Below are 19,605 nucleotides of genomic sequence, written 5' to 3'. Positions count from 1 at the left end.
AAAGGAAAAAAAAAAGGTAACTATGTGAAGTGATGGATGTGTTAATTAGCCTGACTGTGATAATCATTTCACAATATACACATACATCAAATCGTTACATTGTATACTGTAAAAATATGCAGTTATACCTTAATAATGCTGACAACACATAAACAAAAAACTTTCCCTGCTTTAACAGGTGGCTAAACTAGCTCTGGTCACATTTAGTAACAGCAGCCTGTCAGGGAAGGCTAAAGATCCCAAAAGCATGAAGCAGATTATTATTATTATTATTATTATTATTATTATTATTATTATTATTATTATTTGAGGTGGAGTCTTGCTCTGTCACCCAGACTGGAGTGCAATGGCACAATCTCGGCTCACTGCAACCTCTGCCTCCCAGGTTCAAGCGATTCTCCTGCCTCGGTCTCCCGAGTAGCTGGGATTATAGGCATCTGCCACCATGCCTGGATAATTTTTGTATTTTTAGTAAAGATGGGGTTTCACCATGTTGGTCAGGTGATCTCTGACCAACAGGTGATCCATCTGCCCCGGCCTCCCAAACTGCTGGGATTACAGTGGTGAGCCACTGCACCTGACCAAGGTAGATTATTTTTAATGGTGAGTCAAAGATCCTGTAGAAATGTATGAGAATATGTCCAGTGTTTTGTTATGTGGAAATAGTTCTTAATAAAGAAGTATGCACAATATAAATATGTACACATAAAATATTCCAAAATGTAAAGATAGTTCTAAGTGAAAGGATTCTATTTTTTTCTACATTATTTTAACAAGGAGCACATATTATGTATGCATCTTCCTTAAGTCTGAAACATATGATAAACAAGCAAAACTATATCAAACTAAGAAACTTCTGCACAACAACAACAAAAAACAATTAACAAAATGAAAAGGCACCCCACGGATTGGGAGAAAATGTTTGCAAACCATATCAACCATGAGGGGTTAATATTAAAAATATATAAGGAATTCATACAACTCAACAGCAAAAAGAAAAACAAAAACAAAGCCCAATTTTAAAAAATTGGCAAAGAACCTGAATAGACACGTCTCTAAAGAAAACATAAAAATGGTCAACTGGCATATGAAAAGGTGCTCACTGACACTAGTCATCAGAGAAACACCAATCAAAACCCTACATGATATCACTTCACATCTGTCAGTACAATCATTATAAAAAAGACAAGGCGTGACAAGTGTCGGAAAGGGTGTGGAGAAAAGGGACCCTTCCACACTGTTGGTGGTAATGTAAATCAGTAAAACCATTATGAAAAACAGTGTAGAGGTTCCTCAAAATATTGAAAATAGAACTCGTATACAAGCCAGCAATCCCTCTGCTGGTATATACCCAAAGACAATGAAATCAGCATCTTATAGAGTTACCTGTGCACCCATGTTCATTAATGCTTTACAAAAAGATTCTGCTAGTAACTGGAGGAGAAATGATAGAATTCTATAAGGCTACTTTCAAACCCCTAATGTATTGATCTCTCTAGTCAATAAGTGTACATTGTTGAGAACCAAATAAGCAAATTTTATGTTCCTTCTGCTGGAGGCATGTAGTGGAACCTATGACGAATTCTTACCAAAAACTGAAACCAAACAAAGTAGAGTCTGTAGTGGGCGTAGGACTGTGCTAACAGACCCCACAAGGATATTACAAGTAAACTAAGACCACGGAAGGCTCTATAGGACAACTGACTCGGCCTTTACTAGATAACAGCAAAGACATTCAAGAGAACTTACAGACAAAAAGACATAATGGACATATCAAACAGTTTGAACACATGGACCTTATTTGGATATCTGACTCAAACAAGCAAACAAAAATGAAAATGTGCAAGGAGGGAGGAAAGAAGGGAGGGGGGAAAGAAGGGAGGAAGGAAAGAGAAAGGAAAGGAAAGGAAGGAAAAAAGGAAGGAAGGAAGGGAAGGAAGAAACTAAGAAAAAGAAGAAAAAAAGAAAGAAAAAGAAAAAAGAGAAAGGGAAGAGAAAGAAAAGAAAAAGAAAAGAAAAGGAAGGAAGGAAGGAAGGAAGGAAGGAAGGAAGGAAGGAAGGAAGGAAGGAAGGAAGGAAGGAAGGAAGGAACCAACGAACGAACGAACGAACGAACGAGCAGCACAGTCCACCTGCAGGGGAGAGGAGAGACTTGCCAGGCAAGGTGGTGGATCGGTCCTTCTCCCTCACACAGCCCGACTTTGCCCCCAGCACATCCCCGCTGTACCTCTGCTGCCCCCATGTGGCCGAGGGAAGGCCTGACACTGAGCCTGTAGAGGACGAAACCTGAACACAAACTCCAAGGAGGTCTTTGACAGATTGCTCTTCCCTTTTCACGAATTCCTGGCCAGGATTTGTCCCACCCACTCAGGAACATGGGGCTGCTGCGGGAGCAAGTGCCAGGATGGGTGCTGGGATATCTGCTCAGAATGCTAAAAACTTGGATACAGACACTGACTGGTCAGGATCCAGAGAACCAGAGCCGCCTCAGGCAATCCCCCCAGGGGAGAGGGAGTGGAGATAAAAAGAGAGGAAGCCCCAGGAGACTAAGGGCCAAAGGCAAGCAGTGAAACCAGCTCCCTGGCCTCCTGAGATCAAGGTAATGCCACGCTAAGTTGGTGGCGCTTACTCCCTTTGGGCAGTCTGTCTTACAGATCACTTACGTGAACTGTCCCTGACTGCTCTCTGAGCACACGTTCCCAGAAATGCAGAGAAAATTTCACGGGGATCCCACTGATGGTAGTTTTAGCTTATGTCTATATTAGCCAGCTTTTTGAGCAACAAACCATAAAGAATCAGGAAATGGGAATTAAATTCATTTGTTATTATCAAATAACTTGCAAAGAGATTTAAACTGATCCCTTAATATTTGCACAACTGTTACTGGGCATTAATGCTGACCCTTAATCTGATTAAATTTTTGTTTACCCATTAAGTTCATTTTTCTCTGCTTAATTTGTTGGATCTCTAACACTCAGGGTGACAGGAGTCTCTGACTAAGAAATAACTGTCACAGCACAGGTACTGTATCACGTGTGAACATGAACACATACATTCTGGATGAAACTCCCCAAAAGCCAGTTTCTTAACCCTGCACTTTCACCCCTTCCTCCTGCATATGACCCAGACATAAACCTCCATATACTCCTCCTATACTGAGACTCCAGAGCCAGACCACCTGGGTTCAAATGCAGCTTTAGCATTTACTGTGTGACCTTGGACAAATCACCTAAACTTTCTGAGTTTCAGTTACCTCCTCTATATAGTGAGGATGATAATAATGGCACCTCATAGGGCTAAATGAGTTCATAGCTGTAAAGTGCTTAAAACAGACTTGGCACAGTAAGTGCTAGAGGAATTTATCAACTTGGTACCATTATAATTTTTGTAAAATGGGTTTGAAATGCAATTAATTAACAAACTAGTTAATTTTTAAAAACAAATTTAAAAAACAATTTTCAGCTGGGCACAGTGGCTCTGACCTGTAATCCCAGCATTTTGGGAGCCCAAGGGGGGCAGATCATGAGGTCAGGAGATTGAGACCATCCTGGCCAACATGGTGAAACCCCATCTCTACTAAAAAAAATACAAAAATTAGCCAGGCGTGGTAGCACATGCCTGTAGTCCCAGCTGCTTGGGAGGCTGAGGCAGGAGAATCGCTTGAATCTGGGAGGCAGAGCTTGCAGTGAGCCGAGATGATGCCACTGCACTCTGGCCTGGGTGACAGAGCGAGACTCCATCTCAAAAAAAAGAAAAAAAATACCAATGATTTTCTCTTTTTTTAAACTAGTAAGTATCATTTGCTACTAAAATTGGATTATAATGAAGTGGCCAGTGCCTCCTTGTTCACCTCTAAATTTTGATGTCATTTTCAGGAGAATCAGGCTTGTTGATCTTATTCTCCCCCAAGCCTCTTTTTCAACCCCCTAGTAATAGTCCTTGTCATGATCACCTTCTTCTTCAATGCTACATCATTTAGGAAAAGTAAAGAATATGCATGTATGTGTACATGTGTGTGCATATGAGAGTCTGTCCATGTGTATTGAGGATGTGAATATGACAGCATGTGTGCATATGTTTGTGTGTGTGCGAGAGTAGCACGTGTACAAGCATGTGTGCATATGTGTGTGTGTAGCAGGAGTGGGTGGGTAGAGTTTGGCCATGCTGAGCATCTCAGCACATCTGCACTTCCACTGTGAACTCCTCCACTTTTCTTCCATCCCTGGTTCTGGATTCTATCCTCTTCCTTCCCCACCTTCCATTTGGCAGCACAATCAGCTCTCAGTCCAGTGACACTTACCTGTTAGTGTTCTCTAGAACCTCCACCTTCTTCCGAAGCTCCAAGTTCTCAGTTGAACAAGACTCCACTCTACAAAGGAGAGAGAAAGAAGAAAATTATTATCCATAGAGCAAACACTAAGCCAGGAGCTAGGGTAGGTGGGGATGAGGAAAATGAGGGTTGGGGGGGATCTGCTACTCCATGGAAGTGCGGGAAAGTATGGAAAGAAGGATGAAGAGACGTAAGAAAAAAAAAAAAATAATAGGCCAGGCGCAGTGGCTCACGCCTATAATCCCAGCACTTTGGGAGGCTGAGGCAGGCGGATCACAAGGTCAGGAGATCGAGACCATCCCGGCCAACATGGTGAAACCCCGTCTCAACTAAAAATACAAAAATTAGCTGGGAATGGTGGCGTGCCCAGCTACTCAGGAGGCTGAGGCAGGAGAATCACTTGAACCTGGGAGTTGGAGGTTGCAGTGAGGCAAGATAGCCACTGCACTCCAGCCTGGTGGCAGAGAGAGACAAGAAAGAAAGGAAAGAAAGAGGAAGGAAGGGAGGGAGGAAGGGAGGGAGGGAGGGATGGAGGGAGGGAAGGAGGGAAAGGAAGGAGAGAGAGAGAGAGAGAGACAGAGATAAAGAAAGAAAGAAGAAAAGAAAAGAAAGGAGCTGGGGCCAGGCATAGTGGCTCATGCCTGTAATCCCAGCACTATGGGAGGTTGAGGCAGGTAGATGACTTGAGGTCAGGAGCTCAAGACCAGCCTGGCCAACATGGTAAAACCCCATCTCTACTAAAAATGCAAAAATTAGCTGGGCATAGTGGTATGTGCCTGTAATCCCAGCTACTTGGAAGGCTGAGGCAGAAGAATCACTTGAACCTGGGAGGCAGGTTGCAGTGAGCCAAGATCATGCCACTGCACTCCAGCCTGGGCCACAGAGTGAGACTCCATCTCAAAAAAAAAAAAAAAAAAAAAAAAAAAGAGGGAGCTGAGTGACAAGTGCCTGAATAATGAAAGATGAATAGGGACAGTATAAAATACGACCCTCTTTTAGGGTGTTACAACCCTCTTTCCTCTTACCTCCTCCCTAGTGTTCTCAATGCCCATCATACTTCTCCCTCTATACTACAATAATCTGGATACTCCCGGCTACACTCTTACCAGGACTGATAAGAAGTGAAGAGACTTAAGCAAAGGGCAGGACAAGAGGGAGGACAATAGCCCAGGACAAGGAATCCCGGTGCTGCCAAAAGAGACAGTAAAGAGATTTTGATAAAAACATCTTAACCCTGGATGCCCATAGAAAATGGGGGACAGCATGGAACTACAGTCATCCCATTGTATTCAGGGGGGATTAGTTCCAGAACTCCCCATAGATATCAAAATCTCCAATGCCCAAGTCCCTGATACACAGTGGTGTAGTATTTGTATATAACCTTTACATATCCTCCAGTATATGTTAATCATCTCTAGGTTATTTACAATACCAAACACAATATAAATACTATGTAAATATGTGTTATCTTGCATTTATAGTTGTATTAATTTTTGTTGTAGTTTTTTTTTTAATTTTTTTTATTGAGTTGTTTGGTTTTGGTTTTGGTTTTTTGAGACAGAGTCTCACTCTATTGTCAAGGCTAGAGTGCAGTGGCACAATCACAGCTCACTGCAGCTCAATTTCCTGGGCTCAAGTGATTCTCCCCTCTCAGCCTCCTGAGTAGCTGGGACCACAGATGTGCACCACCATGCCTGGCTAATTGTTTTTTATTTTTTAGGGGGTCTGGCTACATTGCCCAGGCTGGTCTTGAACTCCTGAACTCAAGCAATCCTCTCACCTTGGCCTCCCAAAGCACTGGGATTACAAGAGTAAGTCATCACACCCAGCCTATTGAGGTTTTTTTCTGAATATTTTAGACCCATGGTTGGTTGAATCTGAGGACGCTGAACCCCCAGATACAGAGAGCTGACTATGCTTAATGCTACATTACCAGTACTTAAGTCAGGTGATAGAAGCACTAGACTTTAAATAGTAACTTCGAGAAACAGCCAGGAACCACCAGCCACTCCTTTCCCCAAATCCACATGAAGTTCATTCCTGGGTCTGGGGCCTCATGCTCATCTTAAAAAGATCTTAAGTTTGTTAGCTGAAGAACTAACTTCTAGGGCTAAGACAAAACTGTATTTAATTCCTCTTTTTCTAACAGCCTGCCTGATATTACAGACTTTTTAAGAGAACAAAGATTGCCTTCAAGTGTTTTTGCAAAAAAACATGAATTGTAGTGGCTGGAAAATAAAGGCCGCCAACCTGACATCTTTCTTTCCCTGTGTGCCCTCTAAGTGTGAGGGAATTTGGCCAATGGGGGCTGATTAAGTAGCACTGCTCCTTTCCGCTAAAACAGGGTTTCTCCTGCTAGGAGTTCCAGGAATGTGCAGGAATGTTAATATTTGTATGTGTTAGAAAGGAAGTCTCTGAGGACTCCGGGGTCCTGGCTGGCAGTGGTGTGATTCAAACACCTACTAACGTGCTTTTACTTCTTTCTTGCTTTATTATAGACATCTCCTCCAAATAACCACTAGGTGGCAGGCAAAATACAGCTGATAAACCACCGGGTTTCCAAGGTGGCCAGAAAGAGGAATTGAACTGCTTCTCCCTGATTCTCCACACACCCACATTTCTCTGTGCATATTGCCCGTACTGCCCGATGAACACAACAGTTTGCCAGCAGGCTTACTTTTTCTCCAGGCTGTCCATGTATTCTTTCTTCTTTCTCCTACTTTCTTGGGCAGAAATCTGAGAGAGAGGGGTGGGAGGAGAATGATTAATTTCCAGCTCTGAGTAAACCAGTTAAGATAGGAGGTGGTTAGCATAGAAGTCACTAAAGCCCTGCTCACTTCTGCAAGCTGCTTGCCATTTGTTTAAGCTACTAGTCACCTATTCTGTCCTCCTGGGTTTCCAGCTGCCGAACTCACACCTACTTTCCTACAAAGTAGGCCCCCAGTAAAATGGACACTGAGTGGCCAGGCGCGGTGGCTCACGCCTGTAATCCCAACACTTTGGGAGGCTGAGGTGGGTGGATCACTTGAGGTCAGGAGTTCAAGACCAGCCTGGCCAATATGGTGAAACCCCATCTCCATTAAAAATACAAAAAAAATGGCTGGGCGCAGTGGCTCATGCCTGTAATCCCAGCACTTTGGGAGGCCAAGGCGGGTAGATCACCTGAGGTCAGGGGTTTAAGACCTCTCTGGGCAACATGGTAAAACTCATCTCTACTAAAAATACAAAATTTAGCTGGGCGCGGTGGTGCGTGCTTGTAATAACTTGGGAGGCTGAGGCAAGAGAATCGCTTGAGCCTGGGAGGCAGAGGTTGCAGAGAGCCGAGATTGCGCCATTGCACTCCAGCCTAGGTGACAGAGTGAGACTCCGTCTCAAAACAAAAAACAAAAAAACAAACAAATTAGCCAGGCATGGTGGCGCACATCTGTGGTTCCAGCTGCTTGGGAAACTGAGGTAGAAGAATCACTTGAACCTGGGAAGCAGAGGTTGCAGTGAGCTGAGATCACGTCACTACACTCCAGCCTGGGTGACAGAGTGAGACTCTGTATCCAAAAAAAAAAAAAAAACAGAAAACAAGAGAAGAGAAAAAAATGGACACTGAGTAAGGAGCCAGGCCCAAACATGTGGCTCACAAACCATCAGTGTGGTCTCAGATAAGTGAGTTTAACTCCCGGACCTCTGCTGGCTGAACTACATCTATAAAGCAAGACAGCCGGGGCTTGGTCACACATCAACTTGCTGCTGGTTCCGCGCATGGATAGAGTGACACTAAGCTCTTGTCTTCCTGCCCTCTTTGCCCCCACCCTCCCGGTAGGCCTGTGCCTCAGCCATCCCCTTGGTTTTCATTAGCCCTGCTCAGCACTGAGGGGCCTAGGGGTAGGACACTACTGAGTCCAAATACAGACCAGCAAACTGCCGAAGTTTTGTAATCACTAAACCCTACAAGAAAGAAAAAATTAACCAAGCACTCTCAATGTATTTGTATTATATATATAATACATATATATGCTGTATTTTTTATATATATAATACATATATATGTATAATATATAATACATATATAATATATAATACATGTATAATATACAATACATATATATAATACATGCATAATATATACAATACACATATAATACATATATAATATATACAATACATATATAACACATATATAATATATAATACATACATAATATATAATACATATATAATATATATAATACATATATATGTCTACTAGAGGAAACTATTGTATATATCATAAACCCAAAATTTAAAAGGCTGAGATTTTAAAGAAAAACTAGATGGAAATTCTAATAGCTTCCTCCCACCCCTGAATGCATCATCGTGGGCACCAAGGAGGTAGACACTGATTTGGGAGTCTGCTGGCCTCAAGAGGGATGGGATGGGCTGGAGGAAGAGAGGGGCACGCGGTGAGGATGCTCCTCCCAGGGCCTAGGGAAGGGAAGGGCTTGGCCTTGGTCTCTGCCATGGGATGGGGTAGTGCTGGCCATTGGGAAGGCAGGGAAGGGGATGCTGACTCGATTCTGCTCGTGTCTCTGCTCTAGAAGTGCCTAGATTTGAAAGGCTCACCTTATTCTTGATCTTCCTCCGAATTTTCTTCAGGGCCTTTTCCTCTGATTTTGACAGGGGCAATTTGGTGGGGATGGGATAGCCCTCAGCGATCAGGGTCCTCTTTTCCTCCTCTGTCAGGACCAGAGGGCCCGACCCCTGCAGTTTCTGTGCAGACCAAGGAGCAGATAAGGGTCAAAGAAAAAGAACTGGGACCACTGAAGAATAGCCTCCCGATGGGGTGATGAGAATCTGTTACAATGTCTTACAGAAGGCTCTGAGACAAGGATGCCCCACCTGCTTTGGGTGATAGATGGGTATTTTGAAAGGCATGGGAAGATGGGGAAGACACTCCCATGTGAGTGTTATAACCTAGGGGTTATAATTCAAGGAAAATAATAAAGAAACCCCCACCCATTATTTCCCAGGAAGCACCCCGCTCGCTAAAACATGAAAAGAAAAAGTAGAGAAGTCATTTCCCACATCCCTAGAGATTTCCTGGCCTTGAAGTGATGAAGGATTCATTTGCAGCCCTGCTTTGTACAAGAATTTTGTTGTTCTCCTTCTGAAAATGCAATTTTATAAGGTGCTCTCTACACACCAGGAGTCACTTCTCTCCTCCACTTTTAGCTAAGGGTGCAGAGCACCCAGGGACACACCTGCAGACTCTTTCCAAAGAAGCCTCTGGCTTCAGCAGTCTCAGACTGTCCATCAGCAATGAAGACAAGAACAGTAGCCCATCTCATGGACCCCACAGTAGAATGGCATGTTTATAATTAATCAGAGTCCCTATTGCATTTTAGCTCCATACTAAATGCCATAGAGGACTATCTCTCAAGTAGTTTGCGATCAAGACTGTGAGACTGAATTGATATCCATGAAAGGATAAGAGTAATTAAATGCTAAACTGTACTCTTAGCTGATATGGTTTGGCTCTGTGTCCCCACCCAAATCTCATTTTATAGCTCCCATAATTCCCACGTGTTGTGGGAGGGACCCAGTGGGAGATGACTGAATTATGGGGTGAGTCTTTCCCGTGCTGTTCTTGTGAGAGTGAATGAATCTCACAAGATCTGATGGTTTTAAAAAACCGGAGTTGCACTGCATAAGCTCTCTCTTTCCCTGCTGCCATCCAAGTAAGACATGACTTGCTCCTCCTCGCCTTCCACCATGATTGTGAGGCTTCCCTAGCCATGTGGAACTGTAAGTCCAATTAAACCTCTTTCTTTTGTAAATTGCCCAGTCTTGGGTATGTCTTTATCAGCAGCATGAACATGAACTAATACATTAGCTAAAGGTGCACTAAAAATTTGAAGTAAGAGAATACTGCTATGAGCTGTGTGATCAGGAAAGGTTTAGGGCAGGAGATGAGATTTGAATTGGGCCTCCTGAAAGAAAGGGGATGATTTACATAAGAGAGAGGAGTGCATTCTAAGCAAAAGGCAGTATTTTGAAAAGTCACTGAAGAAGCTACTCTGCCTAGTGTGGGTAAGGAGTTCTTGAAGCAGCGGAGGGTTGGACACCTGATAATGAGTAAAGGTGTCACTGCTTGCTGCCAATAGATGATGGGGAAACACAACACAGTTGTTGGGCAAGCATCTGACATGGAGAAGAGTTCCTCCATCAACATGTAGAATGGACAGATCATAGTAGTACACACAGGTATATAGGATACAAGTTATTCTAGTAATCCAAGGAGTGAAGTCAGGTTCCAGTTGAAAAGGTGAAGAAAGAGTGGAAAGGTGAATTCCCTTGTCCTCAGTAATAGTGAAATATAAGAATGTGGTTACAGATCTAGAACTTTCAGGGACGGAATCAATACAAACTTTCAGAGTTATGTTAATTAATGGATGCATGGTTCTTACAGAATTTTTAAACATCTCATTTCATTTAAATTTTCTAGTTGTGATATTGTAAATTCAAAATAGCTGATTATAATTTTTATAATTTCATAGAAACCAATTCACTCCTAGAACAATAAGAAGTTAATGATCCATTCTTCTTTATTACGGTGTCCTCATGATGAACGACGGGTCTTGATGTCTGATCAGAGTTCCTGGGTTAAGAGCCATACGACATACAGAAAAGGCTTAAACTGTTTTTGACCTTTAGGCATCGAAGACATTAATCTCACAGTAATTTTTAAGTTCACCGAAAATTGCTTATTTAAAATATAAAAGGTATTTCCTATGACATAGGTCACGAGGACCATTAAATTAACACAAATATTTATGATAGAACTTTGAGGAGAAAAACCCCAAATTTTTATTCCTCATGCCTATAGCTCTGTAAAATAAACATACTAATAAAAACTGGAAGTGTGCATGTGAAAAGGAAGAGAATTGTGGTAGTAAAAGGTGAGATGTGCGGGCAGTTCTTAGAAGGTGTTCTTTAGGGTTGACATCACTCCGCTTTCGCCATTAAACAGAAACTTCTTGACAAAAGAGAAAAACAAACAGCCTTGAGTGGTCCCGCTCTGGATACAGCCCCATGGGAAGGAATGGAGAGGGTCCCTTTTGGTCCAGGAACGCCCTGCTGCATACTTACATGAGGAGCCGTGAGGAGAGGGGAGCTGGAGAGGGCGGAGGGGGCCCGGGGTGCAGCTCTGGAGGGGCTGTGGGTCTGAGGCAGGCTGAAGGGGTGCAGGCGTGGGTTGGGACTCAGGCTGCCTTCTGAGTCACTGCCGTGACTGCTCGGGGGCGTGGGTGGCAAATGCAGGTGGTCCACTGGGGCTGCAAAAAACGAAGCACATCTCATCCATCCCAGAGCCACAAATCAGAATACAACTGATCTCTGGGACCGCGAACTAAAGCACAAGGGGCCTCCATGAGCTGACACGGACAGATCTCCAAAGTGCAGAGGCTGGATACAGGAATCCTCCTTTTGCATGAAAAAGGAGAGAAAGAGGATATGGACCCACATTTGCTTGTACTGGCAAAAAGAAACACTGGAAGTGTATACAAGAAACCAATAAACGTGCAACCAGGGGCCAGGCGAAATGGCTCATGGCTATAATCCCAACACTTTGCGAGGCTCGGGTGGGCAGATCAAATGAAGTCAGGAGTTTGTGACCAGCCTGACCAACATGGCGAAACTCCGTCTCCACTAAAAATACAAAAATTAGCTGAGTGTGGTGGCACACGCCTGTAGTCCCAGCTACTTGGGAGGCTGAGGCAGGAGAATTGCTTGAACCCAGGAGGCGGAGGCTGCAGTGAGCCAAGATCACACCACTGCACTCCAGCCTGGGAGACAGAGCGAGACTCCGTCTCAAAAAGCCAGAGTGGCTGCTCTGAAAAAAGCCGGTTTGTTTCTGGAGCAATGTGAGTGGTCATGCCCGCAGGCAAGACGCCAGGCATTCTTCAGTCAGAAAACATGAAATCCATCTTCAGATAGGGGAGTGGGCACAGGAAAAGTAAGTGAGAGTTCAGTGGGGAGACTTTCTCCTGTAAAGTCTCCGCCCTTCCTCAGGGAGGCACAACACCCTCTCTGCCAGGGCCTATGGAGCCTTGGTCAGTGTCCATCAAGCATCTCCAGGGCAGCAGAGATGGGCTTCTGAAGGAGGAATCCAACCAGGATTCCTTGAAATGAAAGCACTCTTGGTTCTCACTGTTCTTTCTGAACAGTGCGTATTTCTGTTGTACCAGCCACTGCTACTGAGCCAAGGAAGATAACTGCAGGTAAACACTTCATTCCTGGAGCCCCCAGGACAATGAGCCCTCTGTACAGCAGCCCCACGGTGGGCAAGGCCCACACAGCTGAGTCTGCTCGGCCAGGGAACTAACTGCTGAAGGCCATGAGAAGCCTCAGGGCACCACCTCCTTGTCCCTTCTTCCGATGGAGACCACCCAACATACTATGGATGGGAAGGGCCCTCCTGAGACAAAACAACTGACCCAAGAAAGATGACCTCATTCATAGCTGTCTGATACAGTATGGCTGTGTCCCCACCCAAATCTCATCTTGAAATGTAGCTCCCACAATTCCCACCTGTGGTGGGAGGGACCCAGCGGGAGATCACTGAATCATGGGGGCAGTTTCCCCCACGCTGTTCTTGTGGTAGTGAATAAACCTCATGAGAGCTGATGGTTTTATAAGGGGAAACCCCTTTTGCTTGGTTCTCATTTTCTCTCTCACCTGCGCCTTGTAAAATGTGCCTTTTGCTTTCCGCCATGATTGTGAGGCCTCCCTATCCATGTGGAACTGTGAGTCCATTACACCTCTTTTTCTTTATAAATTGCCCAGTCTCGGGTACTTTATCAGCAGCATGAAAACGGACTAATATACTGCTCTCAGAGAGGAAGAGCAGCAATCAGCAGCTCTCTCCTACAGGAATACCTGAATAGCCGAGGCCACAACAGGCGATGCCCGGTCCCCCCGGCCCTGGCATGCTATTTTTTCTTCTCTCTCTCTTTCATTGCCATTCCCTGTCTCTCTCCCACCCTTTCTTTCTCTTTCTGCCACATACAGCTTTTCTCTACATTTTGCCTCTTTCCCTTTTTCTCTGCCAGTCTTGCCAAAGAGGTCCCTGGGGTTTTTAGTCTCTGTGGGCACTCTTAAAGCTAAAGAATATGCTAAAATAATCCTTGTCGCACTATTCCCACTACTCCTGCCACAGGTGCAGGCAGCCCAGGAAGGGAACGACATGCCTTAAATATGCAGGTGCTTGGCTAAGAAACAGGAGTCCTAAGCATGTTAATCAAGGTTTCTTGAATGCCATGAATATTACGGCATTTCATGGTTTAAAAAAAAAAAAAAAAAAAAAAAAAAAAAAAAACAGGAAGCAGACGAACCTAATAGGGGCTCTGTGCTGTTACATTCCCAAGAATGTACCTAAAGTACCTAAAGCCACCCTGTCCCTTTCACTTGGTGGGGGCCAAATTATTCTAATACTGTTCTCCCGTCTAAGCAGAGGGCCCCTCACAAAAGACAGAAAGAGAATGATGAGAAAAGCAAGTGAAGCAACTTAAATCTTGTCTTTCCTACCTATGAAAGAGCTACAGAGCTGACCAGAGGCACCTCAGGATCAGATTTCTAAATATCATTTGAAATGCCGCTTTTGGGTTACTGCAAGGTCTGGGGACAAGAAGCTACTTTGCCTAGAAATTGCTGCAGTCAAGGATATAGAATTTCCTTATCTCTGTTTATCCAGGATAATAAGGAAGGGCTGTCCTTTACTTTATTCTTGAAACATTTCTCCTCCAATAACCCTGGATTCAGAAGCCACTATGGGTTTCATTGTTATGGTGATGACACTTCTGAACCACATCACAGCATAAATTAAAAGAGTAAGATGCATTTGATAGTCATAACTGGTGTTATGCAAATGAAAGCAATTACTTTGAAGCGGTATATAAAGCTGCAAGGCACTATTGTCTGTCACTCAGTGCAAAGAAATAGTGTCTCCATATGGATTCTACTCAGTATTATTAACTTTTAAAATTTAATCATTTATTTATTGATAATAAAGGCAAATAAAGGGCCAACCCTGACTACATTGTTACAAATCAAATCCTCAGTTAGTTTCTAATGGAATGAAGATAGCTGATATTTTCATGAGAAGTGCTCATATGTAAATATCCTCACATTTATATACTGTGGCACATATACCTTTTTGGTGACAACTGTATAAGCCAATTTCTTATCTGTTGACCAAAGTAATGAACTGTACTTCAAAATTTGTACTGAAAGTATGAATGGGACCAGATGAGGTGGCACATGCCTATAATCCTGTCACTTTGGTGGGCCAAGGTGGGAGGGTCACTTGAGCTCAGGAGTTTCAGACGAGCCTGGGCAACACAGTGCAACCCTATTTCTAAAGAAAATACAAAATTCAGCTGGGCATGGTGGTGCATGCCTGTAGTCCCAGCTACTTGGGAGGCCGAGGTGGGAGAATCGCTTGAGCCCATGAGGTTGAGGTTGCCGCGAGCCAGGACTGCACTACTGCACTCCAGCCTGGACAACAGAAGAGACCCTGTTTCACAGAAAAAAATAAATAAACAAAAAGTAGGAATGAAAAGGGAAGTGATGGCATGACTGAAGGCACAGAAGTGAGAAGAGCAGGACCTATACAGGAGAATCTGCATATACAAGGCAGCAGAGAGAGTTTCATTAGACTTTATGAGGCTCAGGGGTCTGCATCCGGGATTCCTAGCTATGGGCTTCACAGGAGAACAAAGAGGGAGAAACTCAGAAAAAAACTGACATAGAGAAAGAGAAATATAGACATATAACAACCTTGGCCAGGTGTGGTGGCTTATGCCTATAATACCAGGACTTTGGGAGGCCGAGGCGAGCAGACTGCCTAAGGCTGGAAGTTCAAGACCAGCCTGACCAACGTGGCGAAACCTCGTCTCTACTAAAAATAGCAAAATTAGCTGGGTGTGGTGGCGCACGCCTGTAATCCCAGCTTCTCAGGAGGCTGAGGCACAGGAATCGCTTGAACCTGGGAGGCAGAGGTTGCAGTGAGCCAAGATGGTGCCACTGCACTCCAGCCTGGGTAACAGAGTGAGACTCTGCCTCAAAAAAAAAAAAAGTATGAGCACCTCTCAAGGACGTGTTAATTCTAAATGGATGGATGTCAAGAAGCCCAAAAAGATGCACAACTATAAACTATGAACATGACCAAATAGAGAGGAGGCTCCTTGCAATAGCTGTCATCCAAAGTCAATGTTTACAAACAATGAATTGGCCGCATAATTAATTATGAATTTACTTCACAAAGAGTTGAAACTAGAGTTGTTTAAAATAAGCAAGGTGCCTTTGTAGATGGTTGTTGATTTGTGGGGTTCTACAGGGTTCACACCTGGATGATTAAGAGCTGCAGTTCTCTTGTTTGATAGTGTTTGTAGTAGCGGTCCATAAAGGTTCTGAAAAATATCACCCCGGCTAGAAGTAAAATATGGCAACACTTAGCTGAAACTTAATTAAGTGCATATATGGGAAAATAATATTTAGCTTGCAAGATTTATTATTTGGAAGCAAAATTTTTATTTTTTAAGAACAGAGCTATTTCATAAAGCCAGCTACCTCTGTGATACAAACTCATCCCAGCTCTCTCGCCATATTCCCTCTCTGTAGACTCAGAGACCATCTCCACACCCAAAGGGACACAGGGAGGGCAGACAGACCTTCTTTAGGAGAGAAGTTTAGAAACTGATCCACTTCATGAGGCTCCAGCTTAATTTTAGGAATAATGGTCTGGCACGAAGAATCAACCTGGAGGAAGAATTTCAAACACAATTTTTAAAAACCAGTCACAGCCTTGAAGACACACGCAGGAGAGCTATTTATCACCTGTGTCTTCCTCTCAGGACAGCCCTGCCTATCCTGGAGAACAGCTGAGTGTACGCAGCTTCCCTGACAGGGAGTCATTTTAGTTCTTAACCTTTTTCTCATCACCAAACTTGGCATTACAGCTGACAGGACCCTCCGAACTTACTTGAGACCACCCTGGGTAACAATAGTGAGACACTGTCTCCCCCAAAAATATAAAAATTAGCCAGTCGTGAAGGCGTGCACCTGTAGTTCCAGCTACTTGGGAGGCTGAGGCAGGAGAATCACTTGAGCCCGGGAATTTGAGGCTGCAGTGAGCTGTGATCATACCTAGGTAACAGAATGAGACCCTATCTCAAAAAAAAAAAAAAAAAGAAAAAGAAAAGAACACTCAGAACTCTAAAGTTGAAAGTCAAATGCTCAAGCCCAAGACTATATCAATATTCTTTTCTAAGTTTTTGTAGTACTGTAAAGGCATTTTATTACAAAATATTCTGGTACTTTTTTTTTTGTGGCATCATTCTGCTAACTTTATTCTTTATACACAGTTTGGGTTAAGTAAGAACCAAACACTGCTTCCACTCCCCCTATCCTCACTCCACTTTGGGGGCTTTAAAAAGCGACTAATAGTTGATACTGGTCAGGATTCCCAAGACTGCAGAATTTAGCTGTAGAGCATAACTGTGCATTTGATCTCTGAAAGAAAATAAGAGACCTTCTAAGAGGTGGTGACCTTAGAAGAATGAGGAGGGGCCAGGGGGTCTGTTATCCCAGTTCAGCCTCACACCAGCCTGGGAGTTTTCCCTGCCTGCAATGCAAAGCAGCCTGTAAATCACATACAGCCACAATGCACTTAAATCGAGTCAATCACCATGGAAAACGGGACTAAATTTTAAAAAGTCACAGGCGTCCACCAGCTTGCCCTGGGGTAGGGACTGTGCACCAAACCACATGCTTTCTCTTATATAACTTTATTAATATTGATTATATATTATATGTATTATATATTATATATAATAATATTGTTTATAATATATAATTAATATTAATAATTAATGTTATTATTAAGGCTTCTTAATGACTGATGATATCTAATCCTGAAATGCCTGGTAGGGAAAGGAGAAAAGTTACCTGGCCCATACACGGGAGCAAGGCCATGCCTCTGACCTTTGCTAGTTACATGCTTTACAATAATTCAACTAGGCCAGGCATGTGGCTCACGCCTGTAATCCCAACACTTTGGGAGGCCGAGGTGGGCAGATCACTTGAGGTCAGGAGTTCGAGACCAACCTGGCCAAGATGGTAAAACCCCATCTCTACTAAAAATACAAAAATTAGCCGGAGGTGGTGGCAGGTGCCTGTAATCCCAGCTACTAGGGAGGCTGAGGCACAAGAATCGCTGAACCCGGGAGGCGGAGGTTGCAGCGAGCTGAGATCGTGCCACTGCACTCCAGCTTGGGCAACAGAGTGAGACTTCTGTCTCAAAAAAAAAAAAAAAAAGTAATAAATAAAATAACTAAAATCCTGTGGAGCAAGGAGACTAATATAGACCCAGAGAGCCTAGCCTAATAAAGAGACTCAGGTAGCTACTGAGAAAGGAATCCTAGCACACTTGCAGAGGCCTCTGTCTATAACCCTTCATCATGTACACAGATGGACTAACAAGTGAGTATGCAGTGACATTTATGAGTCTACTGATTCAGTGTTATCTTATTCTGAAGAGGTAGACACTGTATCTTTTTTTCTTTTTTTCTTTTTTTTTTTTTTTTTTTGAGACAAGTCTTGCTCTGTCGCCCAGGCTGGAGTGTAGTGGCGCAATCTCGGCTCACTGCAGCTTCTGCCTCCCAAAGTGCTGGGATTATAGGCATGAGTCACCATGCCCAGCTGCAGGTAGACACTCTATCTTGCTCATAAGAAATCTGACTTAAGGAATGTTAATGAAGTTGTTGTTTATAACCCGAGGCTTTGAACTTAAGGGAAGCTAAGACAGGCTTCCAACACTTGCAAGATGATGTACAAATATGATGCTGGTCCATGGCCAGACACTGGAAATATCCAGAAAGAAGGTAGAGTAGAATTAAATTCTACTTGCGGTAGGCATGGAATCCAGTAAGGAAAAAATCCTGATTTCTTATGCTTTCCACGGGTAACATAATAATAGGTGTTATTATTACTATTAATATTATGATAATGTTATTAATATTGTTAATATTATTCATATTATCATATGAATCAATAGGTGGGAGGTTCTGGACTTGAGTAAGGACAACTCAGCATCTCACTAGGAAAGTACAATACTACACAGGAGCTCACATTCCCAGGAGCCACGCACTGTAAGCCACGGATTGCGTCATCACCTCAGTCACTCCCTTTCCACTGCTTAAAAATCAGTGCCATGCAGAATTTTTTTTTACCATAGATATTTTCTGTGTTTTTTATTTTGTAACAGTAATCAAAGAGAGAATGAAATCAACTTACCTACTATCTTTTTCCGAACAATGGCTTTAAAGGAAGCTGGCACCAAATCAACATACCCTTATTAAATGTATACATATGTATATACACACATATAAAGTTGCATGTCCTTAAATGTACACAGCCACTAACTCCGAAAAGATTAAACACCTTATTGGAGAATGATCTGTATCTTTTAATCCAACCTGTTTATACAGAAGAAAATTGAGCATACCCCAGTATTCATTTCCAGAGGAGGTTCCCCCTTTTCAAACGGGGTGGAGACAGCTGTGATGGTCAGAGTGACAGACGGAACGAGTCCTGGGGGTGGTTCATCTGTAATTGGCTCTGTCTTGATGGTTGCTGAAGGGAAGTCTGTAGACAGGTACCATTTCTCACTTTCCACCTCATCTGCAGGATAAAGACAAGCACACATGTGAACTTGTTCAGGGCATCAGGCATAAGCAAAACAAACAACCACTGGTCTTTCTCCCCAAAAAAGCTCAGTGATGGATTACTGAGAGTGGAATAAAAGAAAATGAAGTATATGAGAGAAAAGATCGATAGATATGAACAGTAAAGAATCTATACTTGTATTCACTAGCATGTGAGTATGGCTAAAGAAACTCTGGAAGGAATCCATAGAAAAAGAGAAACTGCGTTTCTCAGGAAGAAGCCTGGGTTGATGGGGAATAGAATAGGAGGGAGGATTTTGAATATGTAATGAGCTACTCTTGTTGATTGTCAAATCATGTAAATGTGTTATCTAATCAAAAACAGATAAATAAGCAAATTTAAAAACATTAAAGAAAGAAGCAGCTGGGCACAGTGGCTCACACAAATAATCCCAGCACTTTGGGAAGCCAAGGCAAGAGAACTGCTTGAGCCCATGAGTTCAACACCAGCCTGAGCTACAATGCAAGACCCTGTCTCTACAAAAAAGAATTTTTTTTTAATTAGCTAGGTGCAGGGGTGAG

At 43.2% G+C, this 19,605-nt stretch overlaps 1 protein-coding gene across 1 annotated transcript in view; it reads right to left on the bottom strand.

Moving 5' to 3' along the window:
• The window catches only part of CREB3L2 (cAMP responsive element binding protein 3 like 2), a 127,807-nt gene that overhangs the window by 21,838 nt on the left and 86,364 nt on the right, over positions 1-19,605 (bottom strand). The window contains exons 3-8 of the mRNA XM_010356317.2: positions 18,864-19,039; positions 16,030-16,117; positions 11,450-11,634; positions 8,924-9,070; positions 7,008-7,066; positions 4,301-4,369 (exon numbers count right to left, since the gene is read on the bottom strand). Coding sequence (XP_010354619.1) covers positions 4,301-4,369; positions 7,008-7,066; positions 8,924-9,070; positions 11,450-11,634; positions 16,030-16,117; positions 18,864-19,039 — 724 coding nt within the window. The remainder of the gene's footprint in view (positions 1-4,300; positions 4,370-7,007; positions 7,067-8,923; positions 9,071-11,449; positions 11,635-16,029; positions 16,118-18,863; positions 19,040-19,605) is intronic.

This window comes from Rhinopithecus roxellana, chromosome 6 (genome assembly GCF_007565055.1).
Source record: "Rhinopithecus roxellana isolate Shanxi Qingling chromosome 6, ASM756505v1, whole genome shotgun sequence".
NCBI lineage: Eukaryota > Metazoa > Chordata > Mammalia > Primates > Cercopithecidae > Rhinopithecus > Rhinopithecus roxellana.
The sequence above is the reverse complement of the archived record's forward strand: the minus strand, read 5'-3'. Positions and strand labels throughout refer to the sequence as shown.